Below are 14,481 nucleotides of genomic sequence, written 5' to 3'. Positions count from 1 at the left end.
CACAACACGTTTGGGCCTGCCAGCTCTGACCGGCTTCCTCCCTCAAAATCAAAGATACTTTATTCATCCCCGAGGGGCAATTAAAAGTTCAAGCCAGCTCGTCCAAGGTTTAACATACAGACATGTAACATTAATGAAAACAGGAGAATACAGAACGGAGCTTAAGCTTAGGCCACACAGCTAGTTTTTCACCGGCGCAGACTTATAACAGATAAGATCAGATACATTAGGATCATAGGGGCGCTCGAGGGAAAAAAGGTCATAATTCCAGGCTGTGCCACTAGATGATGCAGTCTGAAGAGACAAAGAAAAAAACCTCATACACTGAAGCACAAACTCAAACAACACATACAAAGTCCAGAGAGGCGGTGAATCATATTTTTTTCATTTCAGCTCGTTACAACCCTGTTTTGAAAGAGCTAATTAACCGTCCAGAAGGGTCAGTGAAGTACCTCATTCATCAGATTCAAGATGAGATCATTTCATCCTGTCTCAACGTGTGAAAAATGAAGCCCCGCTGCATTCTATTATCATGGACACAACGCAAGACGTGTCGAAGTTGGACCATCTGAGCCAGGTGTACCGTTACGTAACTGTTGCCAAGAATGACATCGATATTGCAACAGGTATACAGATCAATGAAGTGTTTTTGGGTTTTGAAGCGAGTGTGGGCTCATCAGCTTCAGAGCTTGAAAACCAATTCCTGGGCTCTGTAGAGGAAAATGAAATAGATCAGTCAAAATGCCGTGGACAGGGCTACGATGGGGCCGCTAATATGAGGGGTGCGTATTCAGGCGTACAGGCAAGGATAGCAGAGAGGGAGCCCCTTGCTCGGTATGTTCACTGCGCTGCTCATAATCCCAACCTTGCTCTTAATGACTCTGTTAAAAATGTCCCAGGACTGAAGCAGCTCTATGACACTGTGGAGAACCTGTACAACTTCTTTGGTCACAGTATAAACGATGGGCGCTCCTCAGTGAGTTAATGACTCCAAAGGGCAGAACAGTCACATTGAAACGTCTCTGGTCATCACAACACGATGCACTTTTTGCTTTAAGGTACAGATATGGAGACATTAGAAAAGCTCTTGTCAAAATATCCTTGACTGGTGACAAAAAAGAGGAGCGCAGTGAAGCAAGTGAGCTCAAGAATACCATCAGCAAATTTTCTTTCATATTTTTGGTCAACATGCAAACCAAGATTCTTGAGTGTATAAATGCTGCCTCACAGATTTCCTGCAGGCTGAGGACGCAGATGTTCTGGAAGCCTCGACTCTTCTGCAAAACGCCGTCAGTGCTTTGATGGAGTTTAGGGAGCGATTTGATGAGGCTAAGTCTGCTACTGCGGCTCTCGCTACAAAATGAAGTCAAGTGCAGTTTGAAGCAACCAGGGCCAGAAAAGTTAAACGTCACTTTGATGAACTTTCTGAAGACAGCCGCCTCGCTGACGTGGAGAGATCTTGATATCATCATCCAGCAGCTGTCCCAAAGATTCACCAGCTTAAATGGAAGTGTGAATTTGTTTGAGGCAGTTCACCCCAACACACTGCTGCAAGCAGGAGATGAGGAGTTACACCACGCTGCCCAGCGGCTTAGTGAGCACTACAGTCGGGACATCGGCCCCAGCTTCCCTGGCCGGCTGCCTTGCTTTAGAACATCTTTCAGGGACCAGATAGCAAAAGAAGAGTCTGTTGCCAATCTGGAAAAGATGAACCTTGTCAACCACCCAGCAGTAACTTCTACATTCAGTGAGGTTTGCACCGCCATCCTTTTATTTTTGACTCTTCCCGTCACTGTTGCAATCTCTAAGCGCTCATTCTCCAAGTTAAAACTAATTAAAAACCACCTGAGGAGCTCAGTGGGACAAGAGAGACTGAGTGGACTTGCTATGTTTTCTAGAGACGAGAGAGCAAAGAAAATGGACATACAGAGCATTGTGGACGAGTTCGGAGCTCACGGATCGTCGTATGGCCTTCAGATTGTGGTGAGGAGACCTAAAGTAGACGACTTCATACCTTTATGCTGGATTTGTGTTCATGAACATGTGTGTCACTCTTCCAGTTTTACTCAATTATATTTAGCCTGTGCAGGCTCTGAATTGAAATCGTTAATTGGGTGTCAAAGCGATGCGGTCGCTATCCGGGGTGTTGAACAGCTTTAAATGTGCTTTATTATTTGTGACAATGTAACTGAATTTTTTTTCCTCTTGTTGTCTTGGTTTGTTACTTCATTTTATGGACTTCAAAATAATAGTCACTCTCCGTGGTGCCGAAGCTTGTAAGCCCCACTGTTGCAGACGTGTGTTGGAAAGTTGTGTTATCATAGTTTTATTTATTTTATTTTTTGGGGGGGGTTCAATTCAATTCAAATTTATTTACATAGCGTCAAATCACAGGAATTGAAATGATCGGAGAAAGGACCCAAAAGCAGCACAAGAGATCTGGGCAGGTTAACAGTCTTTATTTTAGCCACTTGGTGAGGTTCGGTGCTGGAGTTGGACTCTGGTTCCCAATGAGCAGAGCAGAGCAACTTTCCTCTGGGCCGACAGAGTGGACACCTAGCACAACAAGGTGACTGAAGATCCACAACTCACGGTTGGGGGTCCTCCAGGACAGAAACCCAGTAACCACTGGGGAGCAGGCTCCAAGGGCAAGGCAGGAAGCAGAAGTCGGGGACGGATCAGGTCGGTAACGGGCAGGCAATTGTGGTCGGCGTGCTGGAAGGTCAGGCATGAGAGCAATGACAATCTGGCAGTGAGTGAATGGTGGAGGCTGCATATATACGCAGGCTGAACTGATGGGGATTGTGAACAGGTGGCAGAGGCAGGTGAGAGCAGTGAACTGATTAGGGGTGTGGCAAGCAGCAATGCTGGAGGAAGCAAGGCTGATTGTGACAGCTATGCCATCTCAAGACGCTTTACAGACAGAGGGGAAAACATAATGAAAGCCAATTCATAACAGCCTATATAAGGAAACCAACAGATTGAGTTGAGTCCAACTCAATCTCCCATCCTGAGCAAGCACACTGGCGACAGTGGGAAGGAAAAAACTCCTGCTGAGACAGGAGACATACATGTTAATGATGCTACACTGTTATTATTGGGGGGGTTAAAAGAGAGAGATAAAGAGAAAGAAGCTCAGTGTATCAGGAAATGTCCCTCAGCAGTCTAAACCTATAGCAGCATAACTAAGGGATGCTAACCATCCCTAGCTATAGGACTTATCAAAAAGATAAGTCTTCAGCCTAGTCTTAAAGGTGGGGAGGGTGTCTGCTTCCCTAACACTAACTGGGAGCTTATTCCATAAGAGAGGGGCCTGATAACCAAAGGCTCTGCCTCCTGCTCGGCTCTTTGAGACTCTAGGAACCACAAGTAAGCCTGCAGTCTGCGAACGAAGTACTCTGCTTGGTATATAAGGAACAATGAGGTCTTTGATATATAGTGGTGCCTGGTTGTGGAGGGCTTTATATGTAAGGAGAAGGATTTTAAATTCTATTCTAGATTCAACAGGCAGCCAATGAAGAGAGGCTAAAACTGGAGAAATATGATCTGTCCTGCTGGTTCTGGTCAGGACTCTGGCTGCAGAATTCTGGATCAGCTGAAGGGTTTTCAGGGCATATTTAGGACAGCCCAGTAATAGAGAGTTACAGTAATCTAGTCTCGAAGTAACAAAAGCATGAACCAGTTTTTCTGCATCACTCTGAGACAGAATGTCCCTAATTTTGGCTATATTACGTAAATGAAAGAAGGCTGTTTTAGTAACCTGCTTAATATGTGGACCAAAGGACAGGTCAGGGTCAAATATTACTCCAAGGTTTCTCACTGTAGCACTGGAAGCTAAAGTAATGCCATCCAGGTTCATTACAAAACCGGAAAATTTAGCTCTGAGTTTTTCAGATCCAACGAGAATTACTTCAGTCTTATCTGAGTTTAAGAGGAGAAAATTTCTAGAAATCCAAGTCTTTATGTCTATGAGACAATTTTGTAGCCTATTGGGCTGATTTGTTTCATCTGGTTTAAAGGATAAGTATATCTGAGTATCATCTGCATAACAATGAAAGTTTATTCCATGCTGTCTAATAATTTTGCCTAAAGGGAGCATATATAGCGTGAAGAGTATTGGTCCAAGTACAGAACCTTGAGGAACTCCATGACTTACTGTAGTTTGTGAGGAGGACTTGTCATTTGCATGAACGAACTGAAGTCTATCAGATAAATATGATTTAAACCAGCTTAACACTGTACCTGTAATTCCAACCACCTGTTCTAGTCTCTGTAACAGAATGTTATGATCGACTGTATCAAATGCAGCACTAAGATCAAGCAAGATAAGTACGGACACAAGTCCTTTGTCTGAGGCCATAAGAAGGTCATTAGTAACTTTCACCAATGCTGTCTCAGTGCTATGATGAGCTCTAAATCCTGACTGAAACTCCTCGCATAAATTATTTCTGCTCAGGTGGGCATGTAGCTGAGCTGAAACTATTTTCTCCAGAATTTTGGACATAAACGGGAGGTTAGATATAGGTCTATAATTTGCTATCACCTCTGGATCCAGAGATTGCTTTTTAAGTAAAGGCTTGATTACAGCAGTTTTAAATGATTGTGGTACATATCCTGTCACTAAAGACATATTGATAAGATTTAGTAGTGATGTATTAATTAAAGGGAAAATGTCCTTAAAGAGGCTCGTTGGGAGAGGATCTAAGATACAGGTGGATGGTTTAGATGAAGCTATTATTTTAGTTAATTCAGAGGGTTGGACAGGACAGAAACTATTTAGACACAAGTCAGATCCTGGTTCTAAGGATGCTTCGGAGACCACAACAGGCTCAACATTATAGGTAGAAGGAAGAATATTGTGAATTTGATCTCTAATAGTGTCAATTTTATTCCTGAAAAAATACATGAAATCATCACAGCTAAGTGAGAAAGGAATACATGGCTCCACAGCGCTCCGGCTCCTAGTAAGCCTAGCTACAGTGCTGAAAAGAAACCGAGGGTTGTTTTTGTTTTCCTCTATCAATGATGAATAATAAGCTGTTCTTGCCGTACGTAAGGCTTTTTTGTATACGATTAAACTTTCTTTCCAGGTTAAGCGAGACTCCTCTAGTCCTGATGAACGCCATCTGTTTTCCAAACGCCTTGATGCCTGTTTTAGAGCTCGAAGCTGGGAATTAAACCAGGGAGCCTTCATAATCTTACCTAATTTCTTCTTCTTTAGGGGAGCAACATTATCCAAGGTTGTACGCATTGAAGCTGTTATAGTATCAGCATGTTGATCAATCTGAGCAGGAGTAAGGCTTAAAGGGGGACTCTCAGTCATGCTAACACATGGTAGAGGGGAAAAAATTGATTCAATTGATTGTTTAAATTTTGTAATATTATTGTCTGATAAACATCTACTATAGTAGAATTTATTTTTGGTCAGTGAGTAATCAAATAAAGTGAATTCAAAGGTTAATAGGTTAACCTAAGGTTAATTCTTACTGCTGGGAAGTTGTATAAGGTCAGAATGGGGTTTTGGGTGGGCGGCGGCAGGTGGGAAGCTGCAGAAAAGTGTGTAGGACTACAATTCTGCCTCCTGGTCCCAACCCTGAGTTGTCAATTTAGCTGACTAATAAAAGAGTCCATATTGCTAGATAAGAGAGCGGCTCCATCCAACGTGGGATGGATGCCATCTCTCCTAATAAGACCAGGCTTTCCCCAAAAAGCGCTCCAGTTATCTATAAAACCCACGTTGTTATCGGGACACCACCTAGACAACCAGCGGTTGAAAGATGACATGCGGCTGAACATGTCATTGCTGATTAAATTTGGCAAGGGACCAGAGAAAACTACGGAGTCCGACATGCTCTTGGCAAAGTTACACACCGAAGCAACATTCATTTTAGTGACCTCCGATTGGCGTAACCGGGTGTCGTTACCGCCGACGTGAATTACAATCTTACGGTATTTACGTTTAGCCTTAGTCAGCAGTTTCAGATACGATTCGACGTGGCCCGCTCTGGCCCCAGGAATGCATCTGACTATGGTCCCCGGTGTCTCTAGGGGTGCTATGCGGTATGGCTGGAGTTGAGCAGTCTGACAGCTTCAGAAAAAAAACACTGTTTTGAAGCCTTCTGGTTTTGCTCCTGATGCTTTTCAGCCGCTTGCCTGAGGGGAGGGGTTGGAACAGTCCATGTGCTGGATGGGTGGTGTCCTTTATGATCCAACGGGACCTACCCCGGCATCGTGCTGTGTAGAGGTCTGAGGTGGTGGGAAGGCTGCATCCTATGGTCCTTTGTTCGGCCTTTACCACCCTCTGCAGGCCCTTCCTCTCAGCGGGGGTGCAGTTGCTGTGCCACACAGTGATGCAGGTGCAGAGGTACAGAGGCCCTGTGGTAGAAGCTCCTCAGGACTCAGTTCTCAAGTCCGGCTTGCCACAGCCTCCTGAGGAGGTAGAGGCGCTGGTGGGCCTTCCTGACCAGCCAGGAAGTGTTGGTGCTCCAGGTGAGGTCCCTAGTTAAGTGCACACCCAGATATCTGTAGCTGGAGACCACCTGCACAGCTTCTCTTCCGATGTGCAGGGGAGGGGTAGGGCGCCTGTCCTTTCTGAAGTCCACTACCATCTCCTTGGTCTTCTTCACATTGATGTGGAGGTTGTTCTCTGTACCACTGCGCCAAGTGTTCCACCTCCTCCCTGTACTCCGTATTATTGTTGTTGCTGATGCGTGCCACAACCGCTGTGTCATCTGCAAACTTCACAATGTGACAACTGGGATGTCTCACCGAGCAATCATAAGTCAGCAGAGTGAAGAGGAAGGGACTCAGCACACAACCCTGTGGAGAACCAGTGCTGAGGGTGATGGGGGAGGAGGTGGAGTTGTGGATCCTGACAGTTTGAAGTCTGTTGGTCAGGAAGTCCAGCACCCACTTCCCCAGTGTGGGACTCACACCAAGCGTGGAGAGCTTCTGCACCAGTGTCTAAGGGATGATGGTATTGAAGGCAGAGGAGTCTAGAAGTCCAATAAGAGCAGACAGATGTATGAGTTCCTGCTCTCCAGATGGATGAGGGCTGTGTGGACCACTGATGAGATGGTGTCACAAGTGGAGCGGTTTTTCCTGTATGCGTATTGATGTGGATCCACAGTCGTGTCGACGGAGTCTTTGATGTTGGCCTGACCAGCCTCTCGTAGCACTTCATGACTACCAGGGCTATTGGTCGGTAGTCATTCAGGCCTGTCACTGTGGAACACTTTGGGATGGGGACAATGGTAATGGTCTTTAAACAGGTGGGAATGGATGCCAGTGATAGTCAGGTGTTGAATATGTCTGCCATCACCTCAGCCAGCTGGTGTGCACAGTCCTTCAGTACACACCCTGGGATGTTGTCTTCACCAGCAGCTTTGCGGGGGTTTATTCCTTTAAAGATCTTCCTCGTATCATCTGTGGACACACAGAGGAGCGTGTCACCAGGTGGCGGTGTAAGTCTAGTGTAGGGCGGGGGGAAGTCAGGATCCTGAAAGCGAGCATAGAACCTGTTGAGTTTGTGTGACAGGGCAGGGTCCCTTAAACATTGTGCATTCTTGCTATTGTAGTCCGTGATGCACTTTATGCCCGTCCACATGCTCCGAGGGTCGTTGGAAGTGAAATGACCCTAAATTTTCCTAGCATATGTGGCTTTAGCCCTCTTGATGCCCGCCAGCAGTTCTTTTCTCGCCGCTTTCAGTGCTGATGCCTCACCTGCCCTGAATGCATCATCCCTCGCTTTCAGCAGAGCTCTCACCTCCACATTCAGCCAGGGTTTCTGATTTCGGAAGCATGTCACTGTCTTGGTGGTGATGACATCCTCAGCACACTTGGAGATGAAGCCAAGGACGGAGGTGGTGTATTCATCCAGGTCCACCTCTCCTTCACATGTAGCTGCCTGTCTGAAGACCTGCCAGTCTGTGTGGTAGAAGCAGTCCTGGAGAGCAGAGGCTGCTTCACTGGGTCACACAGGGACAGTCTTCTTTGCTGGCCTGGCTCATCTCAGGAGGGGGGCGGTAAGCTGGCACCATCAGGATGGAGATGTGGTCGGAGAAGCCAAGTTGGGGGTGAGGAAGTGCTCTATATGCATCCCAGATGTGAGCGTACACACAGTCCAGGGTGTTTTCCCCCTGTGTAGGAATGGTGACTTGCTGGTAAAACCTGGGTAGTGTCCGTCAGTTTCACGTGGTTAAAGTCCCCAGCAACCACGTAAAATACATCCTGGTGTGTAGCCTGCAACAAGCTGATGGTATCATGTAGCTCCTGTCGCGCTTTGTTAGCATTAGCACTAGGTGGGATGTAAACAATGGTGACGAACACCGCGGTAAACTCTTGTGGGAGATAGTGCAGCCGACATTTCAATGTCATGTGCTCTAACGCCTCAGAGCAGTAGCTTTTGACCAGTCCACAGTTTGTACACCAACCTTTATTTATGTACACACATAGTCCTCCTTCCCTTGTCTTCCCTGACCGGTGGTCACAGTTCGCGCGGAATAGCTACAGGCCGTTGATTTGAAAGGCATAGTACAGCATGTTGTAATTTAACCAAGTTTCCATGAGGCAGAAAACACCACAGTTCCTCATCTCTGTAGAAACACTCAGTCTCAGACGCAACAGGTCCACTTTGTTTTCCAGGGAGCGGACACTGGCCAGAAAGAGAGGTGGAATTGGTGGCCTTACTCGCCTTCACCTGGGCGAGCACACCCGCTTGCTTTCCTCTCTTTTGTCTACGGGCACAGCGCTTCCTCCTGCCCACGGCTCTCCGTACTCTGCAGCGCCACTCCGTTGTCCTCAGGAGCCTCTGTCTCCCAAGTGCGGATTTCAATTTTGACATGGAAGTAGCAACCAAACTGTCTTTGGTGAGCATGAGTTCAGTCCGGCTGTACTTCAACCTTGGATTTTGCAAAGTAGTAGTACTGGAAACATACTCAAAGCTGATATAGAAAGGCCTAATCTGAGGGGGAAAAGACATATAAACATATAACTCCGGGCTGTGCCACTAGATGATGCAGTCTGGAGAGAAAGGGAAAAAAAAAAAAACCTCATACATTTAAGCACAAAATCAGACAAGGCACACACACAGTCCAGGGAGGCATGGACTTCAGATGGGAAGGGGCGGGAGTGGTTGAGGAGTGAAGAAAGAGCGTTTATGAACATCTCTTCTTCCGTTCTCAGGGGGGGTTGCACCGGTCCAAGGCCGTTGGGAAGCTGAATCCAGATATGATTGTTGTTTGGGTTCCAGGCGAGGAAAACAATTTGCCCTTGGCCTTGAGTCCACAGCAGGTCTCAGGCTGGCAGCTCCAAACAGCCGAATGGGGGGGTCAATTTCCACCGATTCTAGCAGACATCCTCTCCATGTTGTTATTCTGTGTACTAGCTCTGGGACCGACGCAAGATGACCAGTCTGGACTAAACTGGTATCCTGCTTACGGTCGAGTCCGGTCAACACAAGAGTCTGTGCACTGCTAGCTCGGCACATACCGTTACAGAATTCAGGCAGCCTGCCAGTTGTTGCCAGAATCTCACGGGTCTTCAGGTAGATCAGGACTCCACCAGCACCAATCAGCAGAATCCCGATCACCAATAATCCAAAGATGTAAACATCCTCCACGTCCTCAGAGGACAGAACCGCCAGACACATCAGTCTCCATCTGGCCCATGAGTCCTGAACGTATCCTGAATGTGTCAGGAAAGACAAGAGAAATAATTATAGGTATTTTTATTTTGTGGAAAAAGTAGGCCTACATTTTTGTGAATGTGGTAGGCCTGAATATATTTACTTTAATTTATTTTGTTATTCCATTTTGGACACTAGTTAAGAAAGATAGCTGAGTTTTGTGTTTTCCTAAGTTCTAATTCTAACACAGGACGGAACAACTGTGGCATTTCAGAATGATTGGTGATGGCATGGAATGCGATATGGAACAGTCACACGACATCCACGTCTTGATTCAGATCATGGAATGTCGTTTCGCATTGCACGTTCCACAGTAGTTTTAGTACAGACTGGAACAGCGTTTTGATCCTGCCATCGCTAGTGTTCATTTCTTTTTGGTAAAAAGTCTTATTTTCATGATGAAATTAAAGCCCTGTCGGTTTCACTTTCTGTTCCATCTATAGATACTGTTTTAGTTAAACTTAGAATGTCTTCGGCTAGTGAAGGATTTATGTTGTATTTGTAAATAGTACTTTGTAGGCATAACTATTGGAGCTGCTTCACTTTCGATTTTAGCTTAGCGGGCCAGTTTTTGTTTCACACATTTTGTACCTTGCTTTCTTTTTTTGTACTGGTTGATTTTTTTAAATTGTGTATATATGTCAATGTTTTGTTGCTCGGTTGAAGTTTCGCTTGGCTCGATTGGAGCTGGAGGCCCATGAGAAGTCCCAAGCTCTTGTTGGGAGTAACACTGAATATATGCAATAACCTGAAACTAAGACAGAAACTCCAGTAGTAACTCACCTAAACTGATCGAACCACCACAATTTAAATCAATTCTTGCTGTATTTGATTGAACTTTATCATCCAACTGAACAGCCAAATGATAGCAGAGGCTGCCAGACTTTTTTCACCAGCGGCAGAGGAGCTTGGGCAATTATGAATATAGGACGTATTTATGTTTTCAGGGAAAAAGCTTCAGACTGGATGAATAGACAGAGCATTAGCAACAATAGTGCTGCAGCTACTGCTCCACCTTGTGCCCCGCCTTTTGCCCCTGCTGCTGTGTTGACTGTGTTTGAGCCAGTATCACTCTCTCAGCTCTGTGAAGTGGTTCAGAAGCTGAGACCAACAAGCTGTCCCTTGGACATTGTCCCATCTAGAGTTTTAAAACAGGTTTTTGACACAGTGGGGCCATATCTACTTCCTTTTTTCAATTCCTGCCTGCTGTTAGGGTCTGTTCCGGCTGTTTTTAAGCAGGCTGTGGTCAGGCCACTTATCAAGAAACCTAACCTAGACCCAGCAGTTCTCTCAAATTTCAGACCCGTGTCCCATCTGCCATTTCTCTCTAAAGTATTGGAAAAGCTGGTTTTTTCACAATTACAATCATTTTTGGATCAGAATCACATTTTTGAGAGGTTTCAGTCTGGTTTCAGAACGCGCCACAGCACAGAGTCAGCACTCCTTAAGGTGCAAAATGATGTCTTGCTCTCCCTGGATTTAAAGCAACCTGTGCTGTTGGTAATGCTTGATCTTACCGCAGCATTTGACACAGTGGACCACTCTGTCCTTCTCACTCGCTTAGCCCAGCAAGTGGGTCTTCAGGGACCTGTGCTCCAATGGTTCAAGTCATACCTGACTGATAGATCTTTCTCAGTAATGATTAATGACCTCTCTTCATCTTCAGCTCCTCTGTCTTCCGGTGTGCCACAGGGTTCCATTCTTGGCCCTGTTCTGTTCTCTTTGTATATGTTGCCCCTCGGCTCTGTGATATCCCGCCATAATGTCTCATTCCACTTGTATGCAGACGATCTCCAAGTCTATCTGCCAGTTTCCCAGAACTCCTCAGACACACCGTCCATCTACAGGTGTCTGGATGACATTAAGCAGTGGCTATCGCAAAACTTCCTCTGTCTGAATGAGTCAAAATCTGAATTTATCCTCTTTGGTGCCCCCAGCCCAGCAAATGCAGCTCCATTGTTCACACCTCTCACCAACCATCTCAGTCAGACAGTTAGGAACCTTGGAGTGACGTTGGACAATAATCTCAGACTCAATAAACAAATAGACTCTGTGGTCAGGGCAAGCTTTTTTCAGCTTCGCCAGTTGGCCAAAATCAAATCCTTTCTCACTCGTCAAGACCTTGAAACAGCCATCCACGCCTTCATCAGTTCACGTTTGGACTATTGCAACGCCCTCTACATTGGACTCAGCCAGGCTTCTCTGCACCGTCTACAGCTTGTGCAGAATGCAGCTGCCCGCCTTCTCACCAACACACGCAAACATGACCATATCTCCCCTGTACTGTTCTCTCTACACTGGCTCCCGGTTCAGTTCAGAATTCAATTCAAAATCCTTCTGTTTGTTTTCTGCTCCATCCATGGCCTTGCACCTCCATACCTTTGTGACCTCCTGACTCCTCACCAGCCCAGCAGAGCCCTGCGCTCCTCTGATCAGCACCTCCTGGTGGTCCCTCGGTCTAGGTGTGAACAGTGGGGCGATCGGGCCTTCGCAGTGGCAGGGCCCAAACTCTGGAACTCACTGCCTCTGGAGTTACGCTCCATCATGGACCTGCCTCTGTTTAAGGCTAAAGACTCATCTGTTTAGATCAGCCTTTGGCTGTTGAGATTTTTACATGTGAATGAACTGCTATTTTATATTTTTACTTGTTTTTATCTTTGTTCAGCACTTTGGTCAACTAAGGTTGTTGTAAAGCGCTTTATAAATAAAATTTGATTGATTGATTGATTGAATATAAAGACAAACACAGAGGGACAAAGAGTATGTTCATATTCAAGTAAAATATTCTTTCATTTCAGACGATGCAGTTCCAAGGTCGCCTGAAGCTCCTCCATGGGCAGAAAAGGAAGTCTCCTTCTGGTGCACTGATGCCCCCCCACCTGGCACTGTTCTGCATAGCTGTACCTCTCTTACTGCCCTCCATCATGGAGATGAAAGTGAAGAACATTTTAATGAGGGGAAAAAACAAGGGAGGAGGAATTATCTCTGCAATGGACCATGGGTAAGAGGGTAACAAGATTTTAATGGCGAGCTATAAAATAATCAGAGGTTTCCAGCCAGCTGCTTCGATTTGTCTGAAAGGGGTGGTGGTGGATGGGGAGGAGGGAAGCAACCTGTACACCTGTGAGGAAACTGAACTGTATTAGTTCTTAATTATATTGATAATGAAGTGGTTTTTACTGTCATGGTTCAAAACAAAGAAAAACTCCTGCAGTGAGTAAAAATGAAGAAACATTCTGTTGTCCAGTGGACCATCACAGATTTTAAGTTTTGGGTGTAAAATCTGTTCTAAATTTTCAGATGGGACACGTCCTGGAAAAGATGAGTCACTTTGAAATACTAAACTAAAGTGAACCAAACATGGATATTTATGCTCTGAGTCATCAGTCACTGGGGAAAAAAAACTACAAAAACAGACCAGATTTGTTTCTTGAAACTAAATTTTCTGGTATTTGTTGTCATCCTCACAGCGAGCGTGGAGAGCATCTCCGGAGACCCTCCTTTGGTCGAAGCATGGGGGACATTGTGGACCCTCTCCTCTTGTCCTGTCCCACTCCAGGTGGTACTCAGAGGGGTCAACACACTCCCTGGACCCCACTCTGCAAAGACAACCTCAAGTACTGCCCCGAAGGCTACTACAACCAGGAGGAGCCCCTCAACTACTGCAAGTCATCCATGGCTCCCCATAAAGAGCTGAGTGGTGGCCTGGGTGGTGGCTGGCCTTTGCGACAGACCTCTGGTCCAATCAGAGCAGGCCAAGGAGTCAGCTACACCCCTCCCAACGGCCTGAGCAGAAGTGGCCAGTATGGGAAGTCGTATCGCCTTTCTTCGAGCTGTCACAGTGGCTGTGGTGGCGAGGTATTCATCTCCAAGCTCTACGGAAACGCCCAGATTCCGACCGATCCAGATTCGTACTGTGTGGATCTGGTGAAGAGTGAGAACGGGTATGGGGAATGGCCTGAGATGCCACCTATCAAGGTTGAGCATGATTCAGACTCTGAGAACGGATGCGATTCGTATGCGCGAACGTGGGCATGCCGGGAACCGGTGGCCATCGATCGCCGCTATGGCAACGGGGTGTATGACCCAAGCTCTGGTGTGCAGCTCAAATCTGAGACAGATTATTATGAGCCACAGTATTCGCCCTGTCAAAGAGGAAAAGCAGGAGTTAGCCCCCCATACAACAACTATCAGAGCTACAGCAGTGGGAGCAACACCGGACGCCAGTTCAAATGTGACAAAACCAGTGACTTGGCCCAGTTTGGTCCTCAGAGACCCCCAGATTCACTATGCAACAACCAACCGGTCAACCTCATGGACTCGCAGGTTTATGCACAGAACCATCACAAGGCCTACGTGGACTACAGCAAACATGGCACGTATGAGTTCAAAGGTCATGGCCTGATCCATTCCATCAAACGGGAGCCCATTGACTCCCCCCCGTGGTCGGAGAGTGGTCATGACATCAACCCATCCATGATGGCGGGTTCCAGGAACGCTGTTTCCTGTGTGATGAGCTCTGGACACCCAAAACCCAGTTCCTACATATACATGCCATAAGAGTGACAAACAGTTACCTGCACCCCCCCCCCCCCCCCCCCCCCCCACACACACACACACACACACACACACACACACAGTGCTCCCCACCCCCTTTCACTGTGCACAATTATAGGAACCAATCAGTGTATTTAAAGTGTTGTTTTTTTTTCATTTTCATGGTAAAAATTTCCCAGCACTGCAGAAGATGTTTTTATGATGCCAGAACCTTCTTCTGTGCGATGAAGATGTCTCTG

General features: G+C 46.3%; 1 protein-coding gene across 1 annotated transcript in view; it reads left to right on the top strand.

The window, feature by feature from the left end:
• ahrra (aryl-hydrocarbon receptor repressor a) overlaps positions 1–14,245 on the top strand; it is a gene marked incomplete at both ends in the record, with an annotated part of 142,212 nt that extends 127,967 nt beyond the window's left edge. The window contains 2 exons of the mRNA XM_079259572.1: positions 12,484–12,686; positions 13,156–14,245. Coding sequence (XP_079115698.1) covers positions 12,484–12,686; positions 13,156–14,245 — 1,293 coding nt within the window. The remainder of the gene's footprint in view (positions 1–12,483; positions 12,687–13,155) is intronic.
• Positions 14,246–14,481: the final 236 nt, after the last annotated feature.

The sequence above is a fragment of the Telmatherina bonti genome (assembly GCF_933228915.1).
Source record: "Telmatherina bonti genome assembly, chromosome: 20".
In the NCBI taxonomy this organism is placed as follows: Eukaryota; Metazoa; Chordata; class Actinopteri; order Atheriniformes; family Telmatherinidae; genus Telmatherina; species Telmatherina bonti.
This window is presented reverse-complemented; position numbering and strand designations above follow the sequence as displayed.